General features: G+C 38.3%; 1 protein-coding gene across 6 annotated transcripts in view; it reads right to left on the reverse strand.

Annotated features, from left to right (window-relative positions):
• Nucleotides 1-26145, reverse strand: part of Zfx (zinc finger protein X-linked) — a 43489-nt gene that overhangs the window by 5586 nt on the left and 11758 nt on the right. For 4 of the 6 annotated variants that reach the window (XM_021223968.2, XM_005087848.4, XM_013126540.3 and 1 more), the window contains 6 exons: nt 17604-17692; nt 13809-14378; nt 2575-2724; nt 1879-2022; nt 1362-1511; nt 580-720 (listed from right to left, as the gene is read on the reverse strand). In XM_021223968.2, coding sequence (XP_021079627.1) covers nt 580-720; nt 1362-1511; nt 1879-2022; nt 2575-2724; nt 13809-14378; nt 17604-17664 — 1216 coding nt within the window. In that variant the 5' untranslated portion in view covers nt 17665-17692. Of the gene's footprint in view, nt 1-579; nt 721-1361; nt 1512-1878; nt 2023-2574; nt 2725-12961; nt 13315-13808; nt 14379-17603; nt 17693-26145 lie in introns of those variants that run through there. The other 2 variants (XM_013126541.3, XM_040744204.1) reach the window with 2 other exon arrangements.

Below are 26145 nucleotides of genomic sequence, written 5' to 3' on the forward strand. Positions count from 1 at the left end.
AGAACTTGGTCTACTCTAACCTCTTCCATTTTAACAAAATTGATTAATAAATATGTAATTTTTATTGAAAAGTGATTAATCCATATCAATTTAGAAACCCGAGAGAATTATGCATAAAGTTTTAAAATTAGAATTCCTGCTTTATTAAAAACACACTAATTTATACAAACTTATAACAGAACTTAAATATACCAGTAAGATTCTTAATAAGCAAATTGGCATAAAAGAAATAAGCTACATCATACACACTCAAGTACATATCCCACTGCTCTGTAAATTATGCCCATTTACACTGAAATAATCGTTCTTTAACTATATTTTTTTCCAAAATTAACACTTGCTAACATGGTTGCCTTTCACTATTTTCATCCTTGTTTGATCCATTTTTCATTCCTTTTTAATTAAGAAAATCATTCATGAATATCACTGAATTCTGAAAATTATATTTTAACATTCAATATACAAAAGCTACATGTAGTCTAGCCACTAAGATGCCATCACAATACCCCTGTGGATGCATACTAGCATTTCCTGAGAGCTTGCGGAGCACGCTGCACCGTGGAACTCGCACGCCCTCACCTGTTTGGTACTGCCTGGAATCAGGTCTTCTCCTTTTCTTTGGTTTTTGTTTAGCCAGTCTGCCGAGGCCAGCAGACTCATCTATGTGCAAGAGGGCACTTGCAGTGCCATTCCGGTTTTCAATTCCATCAGAATTATTACCTAACAATGTGTATTAAAAAAAATCATACAGTATTATAAATTATAAAGAATTAGGAATTCTTTATTAATTACAACAATGAAAAGCCATGATACTCATGAATGACAGAAATACCCCACTCTAGGTAATGGAGTTTTATGAGTACATTCATTACAGTAAGACCATTGCAAATGCCCAGCTTCAAAAACTGAAACTATGTCAGTATTTTCCCATGGGTACCCATGCTGTCTCCCCAGATTTTAAAGTCATGGGCCTGAAACAGTTAAGATGAAAAGTTCCAGACTGAAAGCCTGTATACTTTATACAGTGTATTTCCTTCTATGTAAAACACACATAAAGAAAATGTCTGCTAAAATGTCAGGACAAAAAGTAGACTTTATAATCTTCCTCTCTCTTGTTTAAATCAAGTAATCCATATAAAGTACTAGCATTTCAGATTTCTGAAACCCAAAACCACAAAAACTTTGCAGGGGCAGTTTGATTTTTGTTTTGTTTTTTTCAGACATGGTTTCTCTGTAAAGTAGTCCTGGCTGTCCTGGAACTCACAGAGATCTGCCTGCCTCTGCATGCACCGCTACTACCTGGCGACAAAACCTAATTTTCAATCACAAATTCACATCTAAAGAATTGCTCTGTGACATACCATAAGCAGCTGCCCATGCTATCGGCATAAAGGTTTTCATTTCATTGTCATCTATCTGTTGTTCATGCACTGCGGCTGCAGCTGCGGCTGCAGCATCCTCCTCCCCAACAATCACTTCCATATAAACTTCATCGGCAATTTCAGCAACATCTAAATAGAAAATACATGAACTTTTCTGACCGAGTTTAGAGAGATCATAGGAAAGACACTTATATTTGAACTCAGCTAATATGCAAATGGGAAGAAGTCCAAACATTACATTCCTAGAACACGGCTTTTGTGTAATAAATACTCAACAAACATACTGAATGACTCATTTCTTGGTTTTCACCATAATTTAGTTTTAAAGTAACAAGCATGCTAAATATGAGTCAGTACAATTCCCTCGAACATGCTAACATAATAATTTCTAAAACAATGTTTTTCTTATTTTCTTCAAATGCTGACCATTTGAAAGAGACAGAGAACACACTTGGAAACACGTTTATTTTCTCCCCCAGAAAGTCCACCTACTTACTTAAATCCTCATCTTCTTGTTGAGAGTCATTAACAGTCATATAAACCATCTTTTCCCTGGGAACACGAATACTGTTGTTTGGATCAAGCAGTTCAACTCCGTGATCATTCTCAGGCTCACTTTCCACAATGTCTACAGTTCCACCTATCAAGGAAAAGAGCAGCACCAATTTATTTTAAAATTTCATTTCCATTTCTTCCTTTTTAAAACATATTTTTAAATTAATTATTTTTTTTTACATGTGAGTGCTTTGTCTTCATGTAAACCTACAGGCCAGAAAAGGGCATCAGATCCCATTATAGATGGTTGTGAGCCACCATGTGAGTGTTGGGAATTGAATTCAGGACTTCTGGAAGAGCAGTCAGTGCTCTTTCCCGCTGAGCCATCTCTCCAGCCCTTAAACATATTTTTCTGATACTATGTTAAAATTATTTGATTTTCAAAAAAATTCCTATCTTCTCAATCTAAATAACCAAAAACAATTAGACTGAAACACTGCTCAAGATGTATAAAATGCTAAGGCTAGCTGAGTAGTGGTGATACACATCTTTAATCCCAACACTTGGGAGGTGGATCTCTTGAGTTCCAGGCCAGCCTGGTCTACAAATCAAGTTCCGGGACAGGCAGAGCTGTTACACAGAGAAACCCTGCCTCAAAAAACAAAAAAAAAAGGAGATGCTAAGGTTTCCCTCTCACCTAAGTCATCTTCTCCAGGGTCAGCTTTAAAAATGTACACCTTGATGACTTCAGGGCAAGTGCCATCCACTTTACAAGGATCAATTTCAGATTCTGTGTCCATGGTCAGTCCAGATGAGCCATCATGTTCTATTTTGCCAGCATCATCCACTAAACAAGGAGAAAAATACATCTCAAGTAATAATAGAAAATGCTCAAATAGAAAGCTACTGTTTTTGAGAGTCCAGTTAACAAACTTTCTTTCTCTTTAACTTGATTCACATAAAATTGGGTGACTTTAAATTAACCTACACAAGTAGAAGGTTCAATAAATATACTTCTAGAGACGTTTAAAACTGAGAACAGATATTAACAACAGTATTACTCAGAGAAAATGCCTGGTAGCATAGAAACTATAAGTAAAAGGATATATTTATCCTTTGCTATAAGGACTCCTACATTTAAAATAACCTTTGATTTTTTGTTTGTTTGTTTTTGTTTTGAGACAGGGTTTCTCTGTAGCTGTGGAACTTGTTCAGTAGACCAGACTGGCCTTGAACTCACAGAGATCCTCCTGCCTCTGCCTCCCAGTGCATGTACCACCACTGCCCAGCTACCTTTGAATATTTAAGGTGAAGACCTTTAAATAATGCTCCAGTAGTAAAATGAAAAAGCATGGTCCTCATATGCTCATATGAATATTTCATAAGCACTACTTCGTGGTTACTATTCTTGAGTATCATTTGATGTGCTCTATTTTCATCAGAATAATACTTAAAAATAAAGTATGATTGCCAAAAAAGTATGCCTCAATGAGACAGGGAATGCAAATTCTAATCAATCTTCTTAAGACTAACAAATGTTGGCTCAATAGTACATGCCTTTAATACCATCACTCAGCAGTCAAAGACAGGCAGATCTCTGTGAGTTACAGGCCAACTTAACTCTAAAAAAAAAAAACCAAACTTACAACACATATATGTAAGTAACACATATATACAACTTTAACTTGTGACTTTAAGTCAAGGTCCTTGGTGGTAAACACAGCAATATATAAATTCAAACACACTCCGAAATGTGCATTTGTCATCTTTTAAAGACAAAAAGAGGGGCCATGTAAAAAACAGAAGAGAAAGGAAAAGAGGGCAAAAAGTAGGAAAGTTTTATAGAGAGAACACTAAAGTTTTGATTGGTTTTGGTTTTTTGAGACAGGGTTTCTCTGTGTCATAGTCCTGCCTGGCCTCAAACTCAAAGAGATCCACCTGCCTACGCCTCCTAAGTGCTGGAATCAAAGGTGTGCACCACCACCACTGCCCAGACAAATACTACAGTTTTAAAAAGTTTTGTAGAAAGCACCAAAGTAATCAATGTTGTGTATGAGTTAGAAATAAAACACAAGAAAAGTGATGTCAAACAGTCTAGATTTGAACAAAGACCAAAAATGTAATTGCTATGCAAGGATCCTTTTATCACACATTTTATTTAGGGGCATCTCTGACAACACAAACTCTGACTTCCACATGTGTGCCACGGTATGTGCTTGCTTAAACACATACATAGATATATCCACAGCAAAAAGTTTTCAAAAAAGGCAAGAATATACTGATAAGTTGTCAACTTGATTTCTGACTTATTGAGAATTAAAAACATTTTTTAAATCTTTAAAAAATGTATCCTTTTAGCTGAGTGGTGGTAGCATGTGCCTTTAGTCCCACCACTTGGAAGGCAGAGGCAGGAGGATCTCAGTGAGTTCTAGGACAGCCAGGACTACTACACAGAGAAACCCTGTCTCAAAAAATCCATTTATTTATATTGTGTGTGTTGTGTTCTGCCTGCATGTGTAGCTATTGGACTCCCTGGAACTGGAGTTACAGATAGTTGTAAACTGCCATCTGGGTGCTGGGAACTGAACGTGGGTCTTCTGGAAGAGTAGCCAGCAGCTCTTAACTGCTGAACCATCTCTCCAGCCCTGATCATTCAAATTCTAAATAAATCACTGCACAGAACTGCTGGCAAACAGCTTCTGCAAGCTCTTCCAATCTGCCATTTACAAAAATAGTAATTAAAAATTTAATCATTCATATGCAAAGTGCCACAGATTCCCAAGCCACGAACACTGGAAGCAAACATTTTAATGTTTGCTTTGGTAATGCTGGGGATCAAACCTAGGGCTTTGTAAATGACAGGCAAGTGGTCTACCACTGAACTACATACAGAGCCTCAACCATTTTAGTGGACTTGTGACACTCAGGACATTATTAAATAGCAAATTATATTTTAATATACACCCAGCTTCAAAACCAAACATGTCGGGCTGGAGAGATGACTCAGAGGTTAAGAGCACTGACTGCTCTTCCAGAGGTCATGAGTTCAATTCCCAGCAACCACATGGTGGCTCACAACCATCTATAATGAGATCTGGTGCCTTCTTCTGGCGTGCAGACATACATGGAGGCAGGATGTTGTATTCATAATAAATAAAATAAATCTTAAAAAAAAAACATGTCACTTAAACATATACTTGTTAGGAAACAGATACAGTAGTCCATATCTGGAATCTCAGCATTCAAAAGTAAAAGGCAACAGGACTGCTGTAAATTCAAGGCCAGTCCGGCAGTGGTGGCACATCTTTAGTCTCAGTACTCAGGAAGCAGAGGCAGGCAGATCCCTGAGTTCAAAAACAGCCTGGTCTACAGAGTGAGTTCCAGGACAGCCTCCAAAGTCACAGAGAAACCCTGTCTCGGGAAAAAAGGGAAAAAAAAGTGTGTCACAAGGCATGGTGCAGAATACAGCCCGCTGCCAAACTTAAGTCAGATTACAAAGGGCCTCCTGTGCCTGGCACAGAAGCTGAGACTTGATCCTGGAAAGCTGGAAGTTTTTCAATTGGGTCAGACATCAACATTTCTTGGAGAACTTGAGGTGGGGGTGAGCCTTTAGCCAAGCAGTTCTACATAATTCAAATGTAGGGGATGGGGCCTAGAGAGTATGGAAAAAGAGACTGATTTAGAGGGACCCTAAAGTCCTAACCCTGAGCAGAGGCACGAGAGCATCCACTGTAAAGTGATGGGAGATCGTTAAGCTCATATACCTGTTGCTATACCATCTTGTGAGCCTTGAAGAAGTGGATGGGCTGAAATGGATCAGACACAAAGCAAGGAGAGTACTTATGCTGTGGCCATGTAGATGGCAGGTGACAAGTGACAAGGCCTTCAATGAGGACAACAGATAAGAGGAATGGGTTGGACATCTATTTGGGGATGAGCAGGACTTGGGGATTTGGCTAGTATCCTACTCTGAGAAGATTGCAACAAAGGAACCAAGTTAGGGGTCTGATTCTGAGTGGATAAGAATGTTAAGAGAAAGGAGAAAAGGGAAGGATTTTTTTGTTCATTTGTTTTGAGACAGGTCTGACTTTGTAGCCCAGTCTGGAATGGAATTGACACTATAGCCTAAAATGGCCTTGAACTTAAGGCATCCCTCCTGCCTCTGTATCAGCCTCAACAACACTGGCATTAAAAAGTCTCTGCTAGGGTATCAAGATGGCTCTGGCTCGGCAGGTAAAGGTGCTTGCCACCAAGTCTAATGACCTGGTCACTGGGTTTCACATGGTGGAAGGAGCAAACCAATTCCTGCAAGTGTCCTCATATATTATGGTACATGTCTCAAGGTACGCACACACTGGCGAGGGGGAGGAATGGGAGAAATATAATTTCAAAAATCAACAAAAGCATGTACCAACACACTTAGAAGTGAATGGTTAATTACCTTAAGGTCATAATGAGTTGATATTCTTACAATCTAGACAACTGAACCAACTGTCATTTTCAAATTTCTAACAGAGCACAAGAATGATGCCAATCTCACCAATCTATGTAGAAGAGTCTAAAATACATGGGGATTATCATAGGAGTTCAAATTTAATGAAGTTGACCTAAAATTTGAGCATAGTTTGACAAACTGATCCTAAACCAGGCACTAATCTTAGCACTCAGAAAGCTGAATTTACATAATGCAAAAAAACTGTCTCCAAAATCAAAAGCAAAGTCAGGTGGTGGCGGCACACACTTTTAATCCCAACATTCTGGAGGCAGAGGCAGGCAAATCTCTAGGTAAGAGGCCAGCCTGGTCTATAGAGAGAGTTCCAGGCTAGACAGGGCTACACAAAGAAACCCCATCTTAAAAAACCAAAGTCAAAAGCAAAACAACAAAAATTGGGCTGAAAGCTGGGCGTTGGTGGCACTCACCTATAATCCCAGCACTTGGGAAGCAGAGGCAGGTGGATCTCTGTGAGTTCGAGGCCAGCCTGGTGTACAAAGCTATACAGAGAAACCCTGTCTCCAAAAATTGAAAAACAAAAACAAAACAAAACTGGGTTGGAGAAATGGCTCAGTAGTTAGGAGCAATTTCACACTTCCACGAGACAGAAGTTTGATTCCCAGCACTCACGTCAGGTAGCTCACAACTGCCTGTTACTCTAGCTCCAGAGGATCCAATAACCTCTTCTAGCCTGCTAGGGAACACATGTGACACACACAAACATTTGACACACACACAGACATACATGCACAAAACAAAACAAAACCCAACACTGATTCTAACCATTACTAAAAAGTTAAATGTCCTTCTGGTTCCACAGAGCAAGGGCAAGCTTGCTGTTTTCACATTAGTTTATCAATCAGTACCCTTATAAAACCCTCAACAACTGGGAAATCTAACCATCTTAGAACATGCAAAGTGTCATACACTATAATTCAGTTTAAAAACTCGTTTGCCTTCATAAACACTGGGAAAACACACTTCAAATACAGACTTCCCTGATAACAGAGCTATTCTATTACTATACAAAGATAGAATTCACCTTGAGAACTTGCCCCACCTACTTAACCTGTGAAATCATTCTGAATATAAAATATTACAGATTTTTAAAAAAAGAACACTCTGATGGTCCTATTAAGTACTCAGAATCTCACCAAAATTTTAAAGCTACTATTAGAACTACATTTCTAAAAACAAAGAAAGCTTCAGTAAATTGAGTCATCTTATGTATGGTTCCAGCTAAGTGACTTCTGCAGTCATGAAGAACTACTGCTTTAGAATAAGGCTTCTCCAAAATAGAAGTGCATAATTTTTTAAATTAAAATTACTTCTAATAATAACTACCACTGAAATTGCATTTTGCAATTTCCTTCATGTTTCCATGTAAGTTTCTTACTTCACTTTCCAGATAAAGAAACAAAGGCCCCAGGCCGAGCACAACTTGGTCAAAGTCAGTTAGCTAGTGAAAGATTGGGGAAATTGCAAGGACACGCCTGTCTTTAGAACCCAGGCCTTTATTTTCATCCCCTGGTTTTTAAAGAAAGATGTGTTTAGTGTAACTTTTTTGTACTTTTTTCTTTTCTAAAAAGTGAAACTAACAAGCTTCATAAAGTCATCTTCACATCTTGCCCAGCATTTGACCCAAAAACTGAAGTGAAATTCTGACGAAAAATCTCATTAGTAATAACGGAGCTACAGTAAATATAAGCACACACCTCCAAGGAAGCTCCAGTAAGCTAACTGAAGACTGAACTAGAAAACAATCACTTGCAGTGACGGTAAATACTCTGGCATCTAAATTTACATTATAATGAAGTCGTTAATCCATTAATTTATTTTGATGTCTAATTTAGAAGGCCTATACAACAATACTGTCCCTCCCTCTCTGTGTGAGTGTGCATGGGTGTGCATGTATATGTATGTATTTCTTTGTAGAGATGCAACTTAACTAAGATCAGCTCTACCTGTGAAATTTATCTACACAATTTTGGATGGAGGAGCACAAAAATCTCTGAACAAGCTTTAAAGATGAAGTATTAAGGTAACTGTAAATAATAACAATGTTTAGTGACTTGGAAGTCACTAAAGAAATAGAATTTACGTTTTATCAACACAAAGAAAATAAATATGTAAAGCAATGCATGTTTACTATTCAATGTAGCCATTCCACAGAGTTCTTCCTCTATTCACTTATAACAAAATCTTTGCCAGGCTTAAAAGTTTGAAGTCAATATAGGTTTTACATTAAAATACACCTTTATGAAACTATCTTTGCTGGGAGGTAGAAACCAAGAAAACACTAACAATTTTCCAACACGTTACAATGGTTTGATTCCAAAGACAATAAATTGGATGCTAAATATGATCTTTATTTTGGAAAAGAGATGATGGTGGGGAGGATAGAAAAAGTTCAAAAATGTCTGTACCACAGAGAACATCATATCATGTTCTCTATCTCTAAATCTAATTTTAAAACAACCTAACTGGGGCTGGCGAGATGGCTTAGAGGTTAAGAGCACTGGCTGCTCTTCCAGAGGTCCAGAGTTCAATTCCAAGCAACCACATGGTGGCTCACAACCATCTATAATGAGATCTGGTGCCCCCTTCTGGCATGCAGGTGTACATACAGGAAGAACACATACATAATAATAAATACAGGAAGAACACATACATAATAATAAATCTTAAAAAATAAATAAAACAACCTAACTACATTATAGCAAAATAGGACAATAACATGAGCATATATACCTGTTTAAACACACCTTTGCTTTCTTTGAACGTCTTTTTTTTTTTTTCCGAGACAGGGTTTCTCTGTATTGTTTTGGAGTCTGTCCTGGATCTCACTCTGCAGACCATGCTGGCCTGGAACTCACAGAGATCTGCCTGCTTCTGCCTCCCGAGTGCTGGGATTAAAGGCGTGCGCCACCAATGCCTGGCTCTTTGAACTTCTTTTTAACAGGAATGGAATATCACACTAAAGTATATCTACTAGAAAGGTGCACTTTCTGAAAGAGCAATAAAGGCAAAAGGCCAGTGTGCAGTTAAGTCTTACTCCTTAGCAACCCCTTAGAAAGCTAGAAGGGTAGAAGCCAGAAAAGAAAAAAGCCGAGAGAAGACACAGTGCTGTCGCTTCCACAGTCTGGGACAAAGCCAACTATTTCCTCTAGCCTTGGTGCTAGGTTGTCTAGTCTTGTTATAGGAAAACTGGCATTAGTATTTTAAAACAGTATTTTGGGTTAAGATTGTTTAATGAGCAAAGGCTGCCAACAAGGCTGCCAATCACATTCCATCTTTGAAACCCACACAGTAGTTAAGAACAGACATCCATAAGATGTCCTCTGACCTCTACCCATGCACCATATTGCATGTGTGTGTGTGTGTACAAAAATTAAAATGTAATTTTAAAAAATAAAATAAAGGGAAAGAGAGATGGCTCAGAAGTCAGGAGCACTTGCTGTTCTCACAAAGAATCCAGGTTCAGTTCCCAGCACACTATCATCCACAGCTCCAGTTCCAGGAGACTGACACCCTCTCCTAACATCACTGCATACCAAGCACACACTGAATGCTGTTATCATGTACATGCAGATAAAACTCATAAAATAAAAATACATCTAAAACTTTTAAAATAAAACACCTTTTTATTAGAGTACCTTATACATTTTCTTACAAACTTAAGTATCTTTACTCTGCTAGCTGCTTAATTCAGTTCTATCTTAGACATTCATCTAAGCCTGTTACCCTGACCCATCCTCATCAGACCCAAGCTTTTCAGCCATTTTTCACTATCCTTTGTCTTTCCGCCTAACCTCGTGTTTACTCTGTATTGGTAGATAAAACTGCTTCACAGGGAAAACAGCTAGCTATGACATTCAAACATTCCTCTAACTTACTGTCTCTAGAGAGGGTCCTCATTCTTATTAACATTTTATGTTCCTTCCTAGGACACAACAGCCATCCACTATGACCCTAAACATCAGTCCCTTCCTCTACTGTCTGACTGGCCCTGTCCAGTGGTTTGTCCCTGTACCCATAAGCATGTCCAACATACACTCACCAGTTCACCGGCCAGCAAAAGCCATACTATTGCTTCCTGTCCCTTGACTAACCATAATGGCTTACACAAAGTGTTTCATCCTAAGTTCACTTTCACTGATTTCTCAACCCATTATAGTTCATTTCTTCCATCTCCTATCCACTCACCCATGCTTTATTCACAATAATTTAAATACCAATATCTTAATTACCCAACAAGAACTTTTCTTCTTAGGGACTGACACTTTTAAAGAATCCTCTACATCTTCAATAGCATTGAAAAGACTTTCCCAAATTTCTTTGTCTTATGCAAACCCCCAATTTTCATTTCACCTTTCTTCTTTTTTTTCTTATGAGACTTTGTCTCACCTTGTAGCCTAAACTTCAAATGCCTATATCATTTTATACTCAAAATATCTATATTTGACACTTTTTAAATAAAGTTAGCACATAAAGTAATAGGTTTCATTACGGCACTTTCATACATGTGCTATAATGCTATCCATCTAACCCTCATTACCGGCTATTGCTGGCTGCCTTCCTCTCCCCACTTCTACTTTCATGCCATATGTATTCCGTTACTTTTCCCCCTCCCTACCCTTTCCTTTAAGAGTTCTTCCTCAAGGCTGGAGAGATGGCTCGGAGGTTAATAGCACTAGTTGCTCTTGCAGAGGAACTGAGTTCAAGTCTCAGCACCCACACAGTAGCTCACAACCATCTCTAACTGGTTCTAGAGGAGTCAACACCTTCTTCTGACTTCTATGGGCACATGTTATGCATACATACATGCAGACAACATATTCATACACAAAATAAAGTAAATCTTTAAAAAAAAGTTCTTCCTCCCTGTCAATGTGGTGGCACACACCTTTAGTCCCAGTACTCAGGAGGCAGAGGAAGGAGGATCCATGAGTTTGAGACCAGTTTGAAGTTTTTTAGTTCCAGGACAGCCAAGGTTAGAGAAAGAGACCCTGTCATAGGAAAAAAAATCCCTCTTATGATTCTATTGCTACTTTTATGACCTATAACCTACACTCCCACAAATTTAAAGCTACAACGTCACCAAGAGATAAAACATGCAGTATTTGCCTCAATCTGACTTAATTCTTTTAATCTCTAGCTTTATCTATTTTCCTGCAATTATTTTGCTTTTCTTTCATCTGAAAAAAAGTGCCACTATATATCTACCACTTTATCCATTCATCTGCTGGTAGATATCTAGCTGGTTTAATTTCTTAGCTATTTTAAAGCAGCAGTAAACTTGGACGTGTAGGTTTCTCTGTGGTACACTGACTCAAGAGTCCTTCCTTTGGGTAGATAGATACCCAGGGGCGGTATTGCTGAGTCGCATTAGTTCTATTACATTTTTGAGGACTCTCCATACTGACTCCACAGTAGCTGCACCACATACTTGATACTGTTATTCTGCAAGCACTCTCTGGGAAACACCAACCATTTCCATGAGAGACACCTCCTATACCCTGTTACCTCACCCACTTCTCCTTTCTCAAAAGTAGTAAGTTTACATTCTCAACCATCATACTATCTCCAACAAGCAAACAACTCAAATTTTTAACAGATCCTAAATATTTACCCACCAAACCTACTCCTCCTTTTGAATGATTATCATGACTCAATCTTCCAAGGTAGAAATCTAGTCATGTCTGCATTATCTTTCTCTATCGAAGTTCTACCCATCTTATATATAAGACCAATTTCATCCATTTTACTTTCTAATCTCTGGAGTTCAATTCTCTTCAATCCTCCTTACTATCGAAGTTTTGGTAATATTTTTTTCCTTTTTTTTGAGACAGGGTTTCACTGGGTAGCCCTGGTTGTCCTGGAACTTTTTCTGCAGACCATGATGGCCTCGAACTCACAGAGATCTACCTACCCCTATCTCCAGAGTGCTGGGACTAACGGTATGTACCACCACTTCCCGCTCTTGTTTTTTGAGACAGGTCTTGCTGGCCCTATAACTCAATCTTCCTGAGTGCTGGGGTTATAGCACTACACCACCACACTCCAACTTGAGGTATCTATTCTTATATACATGAACCACTTGAACTACTGTCTATCACTAGTCTCTTGCTCACTTATTTTTACTCTACTGCTACAAGGACTACCTTCCAAAATAAATTTAAAACAGAAATAAACTACATCACATATTGTCTTGCCAATCAGCAAAAATTTAAAAAGGAAAATAACCACTGTGTAATGGTTAGAATACAGAAAAAAGTTAATCTCACATACTTCATAGGAGGAATAATATTAAGCGAAACATTGAGGTAATAAAACTAAACATAAATATGGGTTCTATCGTAACTTGTTCTAACATAACAGTATCTTGCTGTGCAGCCTAGGTTTACTTCAAACTTGTAAAAGTCGTCTTCTTTCCTCAGTCTCTTGAGTGTTGAGATTACAGGTATGCACATGTCACCACACCTGGGTTAGAATACCTCAATAACTTTCAAGATATTTCCTATAAAATGTTGGTGGACTCTGTTATGTGGTATACTAATTTCATATAAGAAAACAACTAGGCAAGTTTATAAACAGTGTACGAGTCTTTATTTACCCGTTTAGTGTCTTAAGGAGTAAGAATTTATACTAGATTAGAACTGTGTTCTACCCAACCTAGAATTTTCTATCTGAAAGTAGTACAAAGAAATACAATGTTCTAAGAACAAATAGTTGTTCTCCCAGATGCCAACTTAAAACATTTGGAGTTTGCTTCGGTGCAATAAATTCATCAAGCTAGAAATCATGTTTCAGTACTATGCACTTTCCCATTTTGTTCCATAAGTAGGATTTTACATACAATTAAAGTATGTAAGTATTACTGTACATCCAAACACATAAGTTCATACTTCGGATTTTCTCTGTCCGGTGGTTTGTTTCCTGTACCTATAAGCACACAAGAATATAAGTAGTTTGGTCATGCATTTTTTTCCAAGTTGTTTAAGGAGGGTTCCTAATGCCAAGAGTCCTAATTCACAACCTTCATGATTTTGAAAGTTATAGACTATCTTTCTATAACTGAAGAAACCATCTCTATCTCACCTTTATACAGAAACAAATCAACCATTTTTCTTTTCACAATTTTCAGTTACCTTACAGACTCCAAACTAAAACTCATTTTAGAGATAATTATTTTGTTTTGTTTGAGACAGGGTCTCACTATGTAGCTAGAACTCACTGTATAGACCAGGCTGGCTTTGAACTCATACAAATCTGCCTGCCTCTGCTTCCCAAGTGCTAGGATTGAAGGTATGCAACACCACACCTGGATGAGGCATTTTTATACACTTAGTTTTAATAAACATTTGTTAAGAAAATTTTACCCCTGGTTTAAGTTAGAATAGCAGCACCTCTGACAAATACTATACCCCAAGACTTACAGGAAATCATAAGGTAGTCCTCACAGTTGTTTTTGTCATCATCTTGCTGGCCCACAGGGATTCCATTGGCATCTATGACTGCTTCAGAGGCACAGTCTGCTACCAACACTTCTTCTGAAACAACATCGGTGGTCATAGGATCAGTAACAATTTCTGCTTCTACTACACTATCATGAACCACATGTTCAACGTGACCAACGTCAGACACATGTATAGATTCACTTGTCAAGACATGTTCAGGCATAGATATTGAGGCTGAAGTAATATCAGAAGCTAAAACATCATCTGGAACTGTGCAATGTGTTAAAGAAACCTCTTCAGTTACATCTGAGTCCAGCACTTGCTCCGGGATGATGACTGTTTCTGATACATCTGCTTCGTCCATGATATCTGGACACTGGACATCTTCTATAACAACGTCCTCGATAACATCTTGGATTACAACTGAGTCTGGGTCATCAGGGACAAAGTTATGCACGGTTATGTCTGAATCCACAACATCTGACACAAAAACCGTTTCTTGTACTTCCACAACAATTTGATCACCATCCATGTGTGTAGCACCAGCTCCTGAAAAACAAACAAGCTCATAAATAAATGTGGTGGTTTGAATAAAAATGACGGCTAGAAGCTCATGTATTTGAATGTTTAGTCACTAGGGAGTGGAACTGTTTGAAAGAATTAAAAGGACTTGTTGGAAGAGGTGTTGCCACTGAGGGTGGGCTTTGAGATTTCAAAAGCCCATGCTAGGGCCAGTCCCTCTCTGTTCTCTTCCTCCCTCCCAATCAGGATGTAGCTCTCAGCTACTTCTCCAGCCATGCTCCCCACAGTGATAACAGACTAAACCTCTGAAACTGTAAGCCAGTCCCCAATTAAATGCTTTCTCTTCTAAGAGTTGCCTTGGCCATGGTGTCTCTTCACAGCAATACAATAGTGGCTAAGATAATAAGTAATTTCAACCAGCAAAACTATTATTCAATTTCTCCCAAGATACACTGGCTTATCACTTTTCTCAAACATTTAGATTCCCTTGAATCTTCTGCCTTAAAATATTAATAATAATAATTTGTCAGGCAGTGGTGGTGTATGCCTTTAATCACAGCACTTGGGAGGCAAAGGCAGGCAGATCTTTGTGAGTTCGAGACCAGCATGGTCTACAGAGTGAGTTTCAGGACAGCAAGGGCTGTTACACAGAAAAAAACATGTCTCAAAAGGAAAAATAAAAGGAGCCTACCCTTGACTTCAAAGTGCTTAATTCTCACAACACAGCAAACTCTGCTAGAGTCCATTTTGGTTATAAGAGTGATGGGAGATTAATCAATTTTTTCCAAAGAGATTAAATGACTTAATTGAGATCACAGTTTGCACAGCATATGGTGCTCAGTAAATATTGTTCAACAAATGTTGCAAATCCAACAATTATACATCCTTATGAGAAATGCAAAATAAAATGAAAACAAATCCAGTATCTTGGCTGCCAGTCCAGAGAAAACAAAGTTTTACTTAAAAAAAATAATGTCTTCAGTAGATCAGGGATTCTGCTTGTTTCAAAGACAAAACTAAATCTAAGCAGGTACCTAATTCAATCACTGTATCCCTGACCAAACACTCAAAAATAAAAACCCAGTGTCGGTGGCCCACGCCTTTAATCCCAGCACTCAGGAGGTAGAAGCAAGTGGATCTCTGTGAGTTCAAGGCCAGCATGGTCTACAGAGCAAGTTCCAGGATAGGCACCAAAGCAATGCAGAAAAACCCTGTCTCGAAAAACCAAAAACAAACAAACAAAAAAGCAAAAACAGAGGCCCTGGCAGATTACGTGACTTGCTAAAATAAACAAATACTGAAAATGTCAATCAGGACGGAAATGAAATATTTTTTTCACTCTATCACTTAGTGCATTAACTAGGTTTCCTTGTCAAAAGTAAAAGCAAATACATACTGCATTTAGTCTCCTTTTCAAGAATAATTATACTTCATGTTCTAATAAAGAATTATAAACTATTAAAATGAAATCACCAAACTTGAAATAATATCCTATAAAGAAAATATGCCTTTTCCTACTAAGTATGTAACTTTCTGATAAAGTTGTTATTTAATATACTACAACCTGATCATTTAAAGGACAATAGGAAAATAGTTAATACTTTGTTATAAAGATACTTCAGCTAGGTTGATATAAAACCATTTTATGTTCATAAAACAAGTGTACCCACTTCAATGTTATAATTAGAACCACGGATAATCCAAAATTTTGAGTATCTTCTTTCCTATGTTAAAAAACTACATAAACCTTCCGTATTGGAGAGTGAAGCAAGACGGTCTTGCTGAAACAAGGCTCTTTGTGGGAACCTGTGAGGAGGCTGTGAAAGTAGGGCAGTGTCAGGATGTGGAGGACCTTAATTCATACTTTATCTGTTGGGTGGCAGAGAACAAACATATCGTATAATCTACATGTTGTGGTAAGTATTCTGACTAGTGAGCAGGGTTAAAGAAATGCAGGGTAAGGAATCAATGTTACTGCCAACTAAGACCTCGAGACAGGAGACTATGTGGGAGGACGAGGAGGAGGAGAATCAAGTGGAACAAGTGTAATCAAGGAGCATTTTTTCAAAGAGACAAGGAACAGAACTCAGTGAGATAACTGAGCAAGATAATAAGAAAATACTAAGAGTTTGATATTATTGTCAGAAACTGAGTATTCCTTATTTAAAATGCTGGAGACGGACCCAGGCCAGGAAAAGTGGCACACATGTAGTCCATATAACTCAGGAGGCTGAGGCAGAATAGATAATTCAAGGCCAGCCTCGATTTTAAAGACAGTCTATCTCAAAAACTGAAACTAAATGCCTGAGAAGAGAGGTGTTCACTATATCAGACTTTTCACCTTCTACAATATTCACATATTATGGACTATTACTTTAACTAAGTAAAGATTATTACATTTATTTATGCTGCATTTGTTTAATGGTGTGAAGATATGTTGCTTTGCCTACCTAAGGCACCTGATTGGTTTAATAAAGCTGAATTCTCAATAGCTAGGCAGGACAAATAGGAGGGGCTGGCAGGCAGAGAGAATGAGGAGGAGGAATCTAGTCTGAGTAGGAGATCGAGGAATAAGAGGGCCAGCCAGTTAGGCAGCTACCAGACAGACAGAAGACAAGGAGAAAGCAGGAAAGTATGACATACAGAATGAAAGTAAAAACCTCTGAGGCAAAATGTAGATGAAGAGAAACAGGTTAAATTAAGTTATAAGAGATAATGGGACCAGTATAAGATGAGGCCAAGCATTCATAACTAATAAGTCTCTGTGTCATGATTTGAGAGCTGGTTGGTGGCCCAAAAAAGCCTGATACATTCATACATACATAATAATGTATCATAGGTGGAGATCCAAGTCTAAACATGAAATTAATTTCTTTTATATGCACCTTACACACACAGCCTAAAGGTCATTCTACACAGTACTTTTTTATATGCATGTGTTTTTACCTCAACCCATGCCATGAAGTGAGATGTGGAATTTTCTTTCTATTTGTGATGTCATGTCAACACTCATAAGTTTTGCATTTTGGAGCCTTTGGGATTTTCAGATTAATGATATTCAAACTTGTACTGAGAAGAATATTAAAGTTGGTTATGAGGAAGCTAAAATTTTTGAGAAGGGGGATAATGTGTTCACTTTCCCATTTGTAGATTCTGAAATCCAAGAGTGACTAACATTGTGAGAGTTTAGCAATTGGGCCCATAACAAACTCCCAATTTGGTAGACAAAAAGTACAATCCAAGTTATTATACCTGTTGCATCAAAAAACGAGTTTGGCGCCTGTGGTTGTAATTCAAGTCCATCTTCATCCATGGCCTTTAATTCTCATCAGCCACAACTCCTACATCAAGGGGAAAAATAAAGCCAGTATTAATTTTAGTATCTTTTTTTAATGTCACACTTTCATTTCTGAAGCACTCAATTTATATGACAAACAAACATATATCTAGTATATAAACATAAATAAAAAAAGATCATCTTTACCCAGGCTCACTAATAAATTGAGATACATGCCATGTACACACCGATAATCTCAACACTTGGGAGGCAGAAGACTCACAAATTCAAGACCAATCTGGGCTGAATACATAGAGGGTTCCAAATCAGTCTCAGCTACAGACCTGTCTAAGACCCTGTCTAGTGAGACCCTGTCACAAATACATTAATAAAATGAAAATAAATTCAGTGTCAGGCAGTGGTGGTGCAAACCTTTAATCCCAGCACTCAGGAAGCAGAGGCAGGCAGATCCCTGTAAGTACAAAGCCAGCCTGGTCTACAGAGTGAGTTCCAGGACAACTAGGGCTACACAGAGAAACCCTGTCTCCAAAAAAAATGATGCATCTATCTTATGTGTATGCATTTATATATAAGCACAACATGCATAACTCATGCCCTTGGCTAGAAGAAGGTGACAGTTCCCCCTAGAAGTAGGGTTATGGATGGTTACAAGCTACCATCAATGTTCCAGAATTTGAACCTGGGTCCTCTATATACTGGAATTAAAGGCATGCACCACCACCACCTGGCAACTAGTTTTGTTAAGGTTCAACTAAAATTCATTCTGTAAATTTTTTTCGTTTTTCAAGACAAGGTTTCTGTGTACGGAGGGCTGGAATCATTCTGTAATTAATCGTGGAAAATTTCTGCATTACTTCTCTAAATTTATATATTCTCTATTTCAACCACTATAGTGAACAATCATAGACACCCCCCCAAGTACACTCTGGAATTCTGTTATAGAGCTTTTCTATTGTTGGTTTTTGAAGACAGGGTTTCTCTGTGTAACAGGCTCTGGCTGTCCTGGAACTGGTTCTGTAAACCAGACTGGCCTTGAACTCAGAGATCTGCCCTAAAGGCATAAACCACTACCTTTCTAGACTTAGCAGTGTATTTGACTCTTTTGGCCATAGGTGATTATCACTAGCTATGAAATGGTTTTTTAAAAAGGTCATTTTTGAGCATAATAAAATCAAATTCCTACTAAATGGAACGATTAGATGTATCTTTCTTTAGCCCTTAATTTTGTTAGTAAACACTACATGCTTATGAAATTTTTAACAAAAATAAGCCATTTCTCTAAGCATCATTCCTGTTTAAAGAACTTGAAGCTCATACTATCCTTAAGTTCTAACTCCAAACGAGCTTTCCATCATTCTCTCTCCCACCTTTCTCCCAAGTATCTCTCAGCACCACATATGCACACATAATTCAACAAACAAAAAAATGGCAAAACATCTCAACCCTGGTCTGGTATGCTAGGGCCCATCAGTAATTCTAGGAGACAGGAGGACTGCCAAAATATAAGCCAATCTGGCTTCACAGCAAGACTGTTAGAAATATAAATAAAAAGAGCTCATCTCTGCTGTGTTCTTTCCTGGCAAATGTCCTTCCCTATTACCCCAACATAAACACAAAACTCTAAAAATGTATTCTCCTAAACCTGGTGGTGGTGGCACACACCTTTAATCCCAGCACTCGGGAGGCAAAGGCAGGTGGATCTCTGTGAGTTCAAGGCCAGCCTGGTCTACAGAGCGAGTTCTAGGACAGCCTCCAAAACTACAGAGAAACTCTATCTTGAAAAACAAATGCATAAAAAATGGATTCTCCCTACTCAGAATCTCCAGAGCATGTTTGTTATCTTGGTGTACTTATTAACCACAGTTATTTTATGTCTAATTTTTTGTGCATGTTCATGTGTGAAGGTGGGCCTGTGTGTGCATACATGTCAGAGGTCAACCCTGGGTGTCTTGATTGCACTCCATCTTGTTTTGTTTTTAAGTCACTTTTTTGGGTTTCCCTATGTATTTTTTCCAAACATCCTTCATGTATTTAGCCCCATCCCCTCTTCCCCCATCTCCAGTTAATGCTCCCATTTTCACCCTCTACTGTCTATTCTCCCAGCTTCTACGGTTACTTTAGGTTATACACAGAAATCTAAAGATACTATTCTAGAATAAACAAGTAACTTCTTTTTTAAGACAGGTTTCTTATCGAACCTTTACTGATTTGGCTAGGTTGACTGGCTAATTAGCTCCAGTGGTCCGCCTGTCTCTACCTCCCCCCAGATTTTAGGTAAGTCTGAGGATCCAAACTCAGACCATCATGCTTGTGTGAGTGTCACTTTACCAAGAGAGCAAAGCCCTATATGTGTTATTTTTAATACATTAAATTCCATATAGTTCTTAAAGAAAAGAGCACAAGAAACCCAAAACTTACATAATGAATGTTTTTCAGTGTGCCAGTGATAATTCTACTCATTTCCAAGAAATAGCTATGTTTTGTGTTTTAAATTATTTGAAATTAAAACAAAGGATGACTAGATTAATAAACAAAAACTTGTTCAACCACAAAAAACAAAGTGTACATGCTCTAAGCTGTCACCACCCACTCCCTATCAAAATCAACTCTGGCTAGAATTCTTTTCCCTTTTAAAATGCAATTTTGAAATGATAAATGTAAGTTAACCTTCTAAGCAAAGTGAAATTAAGGCAACAAAAGGGATACATTAAGGTTCTTAAGGCCCACACATCCCTCAAAACTCCCTACATAAGACTAATTCCCATTAATTCTAAAAAGTCTCAACTTGTAAAACAACTACTCAGCTTTTATCTTTCTTGACTTTTCTATTAGACTCTGACAGATAATCAATTCCACCAATTATGGAGTTCATTCCTTCCTGTTTTTTGAAGTGCCATCCCAATACCCTTCCCCTTGTCTATACAGCTAGCTGACCTAACTTGGCTCACCAAATCACAACTGGACATCAGTCTGGTTAACTTAACTATTTTCTCTTACTGTTTTTCTCTCTACTCCCCTAGTCTCAAGTACACAGACCACCAAAATCTATATACTCAAAGTAGAACCTTATGCCTCCATCAGAGCAGAGCGACAACTCTTTTGGCCACTATTCCTTTTTCCTTCTTCCCCACTCACAGTCAGTCCAGGGTGCCAGATCTTGTCAACTACTTCTTCACAGGACTCCTCAGCAATCCATCCCAGCTCTTATTATCTCCAGTCTTATTGTCTCTCAGCTTCATACTTCCTGATCCCCCGAGGCATGAAAATAGCCTCTCAAGTGGCCTTGCTCTTTTCTGCCACTCCCATAACAAATGACTAGGAACCCAGCACAAATAGGAGCTTCTGCCAAGTTCTGAGACATTCCTGCTATCTGTGGAAGACTAATCCTCCTACCATTGCTTTGATCACAGCACTCCCCTGGGTTCAGAATACTTCAGCAGGGCCCCAACATTCAGAGGCTCTATGATATGAAGCCAACATGCCAGGAGAGAATTATTTGCTGTTATTTTCATCTTTTATCATATACATATTCTAACATATTCTAGCAAACATGGAAGAAGGCCATTACAAAACTCAAGAGTTTGGAGAAAACACACTTTGTACTTACAAGCAGAAATGACTATACCTAGGGCTTTGTAACCCCTCTGGGGTTAGACTTGCTAATTCCCTCTGACAATCAAAATGAAACTATGTTGTCAGAATGGAAATGACTTAGAAAAAGTAGAATCACATAAGGGTGATTGAAAAGGGTGAGCCAACAATGACACAAATGCATTTGTCTGTGATAGTCTGTGTGCTAGGGAGCAGAAACCAATCCCTCAAGTAGCCAAATAAACGGAATGGTTCAGAGCACCAAGATGAAACACAAACGAAAAAGAAGAACCAAATTATTACTACTTTTCTCAAACACCTGAGACTCTTTCACCCCAATTTGGAAAATGATCCCCTCCTGATACAAAAGTCATGATTCTGGAAAAACAATGTTTTAAGGGAAATAGTGAACTGGGTGAAACCCACGAAATTCCTCCAAGTTTCCTCCCTCCCAATCTTTAAAATAGAGCAATAAACACCCCACCAAGTCAATAAGAAAAGCAATGACATTTTATCTCTTAAATTAGGAATCTGGGGTGATTTACTTGTTTTATATTTCTTTAATTTCCTTTTATGGAGATAGAGAGCAAGGCACAGTCTTGCAATGCAGTCCATGCTGGCCTCAAATGCATGGCAATCCAGCTGTGTTCTATTTCTGAATACCTACACACTTCTCTGATGAATCTCTTAGGCAAAAGGGGGCTATTAGATATGTATATTGCTAACATACATATACAAAAATCACTTTTTGCTTGTGGTCCCCCAGAACTTTGATTTAATAAACGTTATGGCTGACTACAATCTTTTCTGTCACACTCAGGAACTAATTTGTATTATATATAGTAGGTGAAATGGTTCAAACTTCACAAACAATAAAAGCAGACCTGTCCAGAATTTTTCTCAGAAACTGAAATTTTACAGCAATTAACACCTAGTTAATATCTTCCCTCCAAAGTTAGATTTCTTTCCCAATTTCTTGCCACATTCTTCAGTATGAGCCATTTCTCCAAACAGTCTCAAATCCAGAATTGTATTTCATTTATCTTAGATTAACCTTCAAAGTCAGTTATCCTTTTCATTTTTATTTTTTCAGACAGGGTCTTACTATATAGCCTTGGCTGTTCTGATCATACTATCAGACCAGGCTGTCCTCAAACCAAGAGATCTTCCTGCCTCTGCTTCCAAAGTACCAAGATTAAATTAGCCACTATATGCCTAGCTAAAGGAAGATAGTCTTAAATCTCAGTTTTTATTCATTTTCACTGCTATCACTCTAATAAGCTCTTTTCAACTCACATGTACACTCAGTGGGCCCTTCAACCAAGATTTGACCACTTCTTAAACAAAGAACATTTTCTTGGTTTTTGGCACTAGAAGTTTCAAGGGCCTTGAACACAGAGCAGGTGCTCTACCACCGAGCTGAATCTCAGCTGTCTTTTTCACTTTTTGAAGCAATTTCACTAAGTTGCATAAGCCAGCCTTTAACTTACTCTATATGCCAGTCAGACCTATAACTTTCTATTCTCCTGCCACAGTCTTCCTATAGCTGAAATTACATGTCTATGCCATAAGGCCCAGCTAAGTTCTTGCATATTTTTTTATTTTTTCTCCAACATTGCTAATGCATTTTTTCAGAACTAGAGATTGATTCTAGATCTAGTACTGAGCTAGGAGGACCCCAGCCAGCTCCTCCCATTTCTCCTAGTCTTCCTTTTCTTTTATTGGTACAAGATCTCAGCAAAGGCTGGCTTGTATGTACTCTGTGCAGCTCCAGGCTGGCCTCAAACTGGTGACAATTCTCCGGCCTCAAATTCCTGCGCGCCACTCTACTGGCTTCTCTAGTCACTCTTATTAAAATTTCTATTACAGTATACGTACTCCTAAATCTGTCCTCTATTATCACTAACTTTCCTCTTACTTGCTTTTGAATTCTGTATTATGTGTAGGTATGTGCATGTGAGTGCAGGTACCAACAGGCCAGAAGTGGGATCTTCTGGAGCTCAAATTACAGGTGGTAGTGATCAGTCCAACATGGACGCTGCTCTTCTGTAAGTACTATGTGCTGGTAATGACTGATCTGTCTCTCCAACTCCCAGCTTTCCTCTTATTGTATTTACTTTTCTACTAACTTTTCTGTACTAGCTAACTTGATAATCACAAATAAGATGCTTTATTTAGTCCTGGCTGTCCTTTAATCCCTGCAAGAGATCCTGTTTTAGTTTCCAAATAAACTGAGGTGGCTGTTGTTTATTTTTTCCCTATAAGCAATCTTCTAAAATTTTTGGTGGACAAAATGCTTTCCCAGATATTTCTGAGACCTCAGTGCTTATTCTATACCCAACATTACACTTTTTTCTCTGCTATTTCATTTTTCAGTTGGTTGTTTTGGAAGCCCCTTCCAAATTGCTGGCTTTCCTTAAAAGCAGTGTTCCTTTTGATTGTCCACATTTATAGACAAGTTGCTAAATTAGTTACACTGACAGCTGGGAGACCTTCCTCAGCCCCAATGAAAAGTTCGGCCTTGACAAGTAAAGAACTTGTGTTCTAACAGTCAATGTCCAAGTCACAAGCATCCTTTCTAGTATGAGAACACAAGAGAAAAGTCCATGTAATCAGCCAGGCTTTCCTTCAATGGTGGAAAAGTACTATATTTTCCATGACCAGTATCATATCCTGCAGAGTAACCACAAGCCACCTAAAACTCTGCCCCTTAGCTGGGCCTGGTGGCACAGGTCTGTAATCCTACCTACTTGGGAGACTGAAGCCTGACTGCTACAAACTCAGTCTCAAAAAGCACTCGGGAGGCAGAGGCAGGCGGATCTCTGTGATTTCGAGGCCAGGCTGGACCGACAGCCTCCAAAACAGAGAAACCCTGTCTCGTAAAACCAAAAAAAAAAAAAAAAAGTAAAAAAGGAGGCCTTGGAAAATAGCTCAGAATGCCTAGCATGCACAAGGCCTTATACTCAATCTCTAGTGTCACATAATTAAACCAACACTACCCCACCCTTTCTGGTCACAGCACCCATTCTGTAAATTCATGTGTAACAAACAAATGTGCAACTCAGATAATTTAATGCAGTTCCTGCTGCAAATCCACCAGAAACAGACCTACGTATGCCCACAGGGAAATGGCTCAGCTTTAATAACCTGCCTATGTCCATGACTTGCTCTTACAGGAGGTCAATTTTTGGTATAGGGCCACAGATTCACTAAAACTCTGTTTTGCCACTGACAAATTTCTGAATTGCTTTATTCAAGGAGAAAGTCACCATATTCAGATGAAAAGTACATTTCAGAGTTTCCCTCACCTCCTAGTTTTTATTTTTTTTCTTCAATGTGATTTTTGGCAGAAAGGAAAAGCAAAGGTATCTGATCTTTATTCTATGTTAAATTCAAAGCCATGATTTTTTTAATGTACAAAAAATAGCATGGAAGTGTGTTCACAAAAATCCACAGGACAGAAATTTTTAAAAATTTATTCCGGGGCTGGAGAGATGGCTCAGCAGTTAAGAACACTGCCTGCTCTTTCAGGACTCGGATTCAATTCCCAGCACCCACCTGGCAGCTCACAACTGTCTGCAATTCCAGGATCCAACATCCTCACACAGATGTGCATAAGAGCAAATGCCTGCTGTTGTGAATGGAAGAAGCCTGTCCTCCTTTGCCCTGTCCCACTTGGAACTTTTTGTATGCTTCGCTCAGGAAATCCATGCCAAGTTTTTGTTAGACTAGTTTTTCCATAAAACCATTCTGTGCCAATTGGTAATTTCAAGTTTTTGTTTGTTTAAAGTTTGAGGCCGAAATTTCACAATCTATTAAAAATTGGCCCCAAAGTGACAAACTTAAAACTTTATTTTTCCAAAGCCCCTATTCCTGCTCAGATTAAGAAGTGCCGAAAATAGCCTCTAAATTTAGCTGCATTTGTAAGCTAACAATAGCATGCTGTGTTAAATGCTTTTAAGACTAGCTCGATGGTAGGGCTAGTACAAGCTTTGCACTTGTTTTTGGATATAGAAAGCAATAAACTCTTATAAAAACATTGCCCTTTAAATGCATGCAGTAACTTACCCATCCACTGTTATCATATCACATTCTACTGTTTACCAGAATGGAACAAATATAATTCCACTCTTTGGTTAACCCTTTCTGACTTCACAGTGACTAATTTAAGTTGCTTTTTAACTTTTGCTGAGATTTCAACCAAGTCCTACTCACATCTCCTCAAATAAAGTATTCTCCTTTTAGCTGTAGGTGTACTGGAGTGGAATGTGTAAAACGAGGACGAAAACAGTATTTAAACAATATAGAAAGGAGATTAATTTAATCTATATTGGATAAGAGTACGTGAAATAAAACTATCATGGGTGAAATGGTTAAAAAGTCGATTTCCATCAAATGCAACACAGAGTAAAGAAATGTTGGTGCTATCAGAAGTGTCTCCTTACCCATTTGTTTTGTTCCTCTAACACCTGCCATCTTTTCCCAAACTGGGCATTTGATTAATTGTTGGCCTAGTCATTTGATAGTTAACTTAGTTGAGTGCTTTTCTTATGCAGCCCCTTTTCTCAGAGTCATATATATCTTTGCATTTAAAATAACAATGTAGGCTGGGCATGGTGGCACAATGACTTTGATCCCATCACCCTAAGAGCAGGGGGAGCTGTGTTGAGTTTGTCTTTGTGAGTTTGACTGAGGCCAGCCTGTCTAAATAGTAACTTCAAGGACAGCCAACACTATACAAAGAGACCCTCTCTCAAAACAAAATAAACCCTTTCTAATACATAGAACTTAAAAAGGGGTTTTGTGTTGTTGGATGGGTTTTTTAAATTTCTCATTACACTTACTTATTTAGTGATTATAAGCACATGCATGTGGATGCGCACATTCTCGGAGGTCAGGAGACAG

The sequence above is a fragment of the Mesocricetus auratus genome, unplaced genomic scaffold (assembly GCF_017639785.1).
Source record: "Mesocricetus auratus isolate SY011 unplaced genomic scaffold, BCM_Maur_2.0 Super-Scaffold_100003, whole genome shotgun sequence".
In the NCBI taxonomy this organism is placed as follows: Eukaryota; Metazoa; Chordata; class Mammalia; order Rodentia; family Cricetidae; genus Mesocricetus; species Mesocricetus auratus.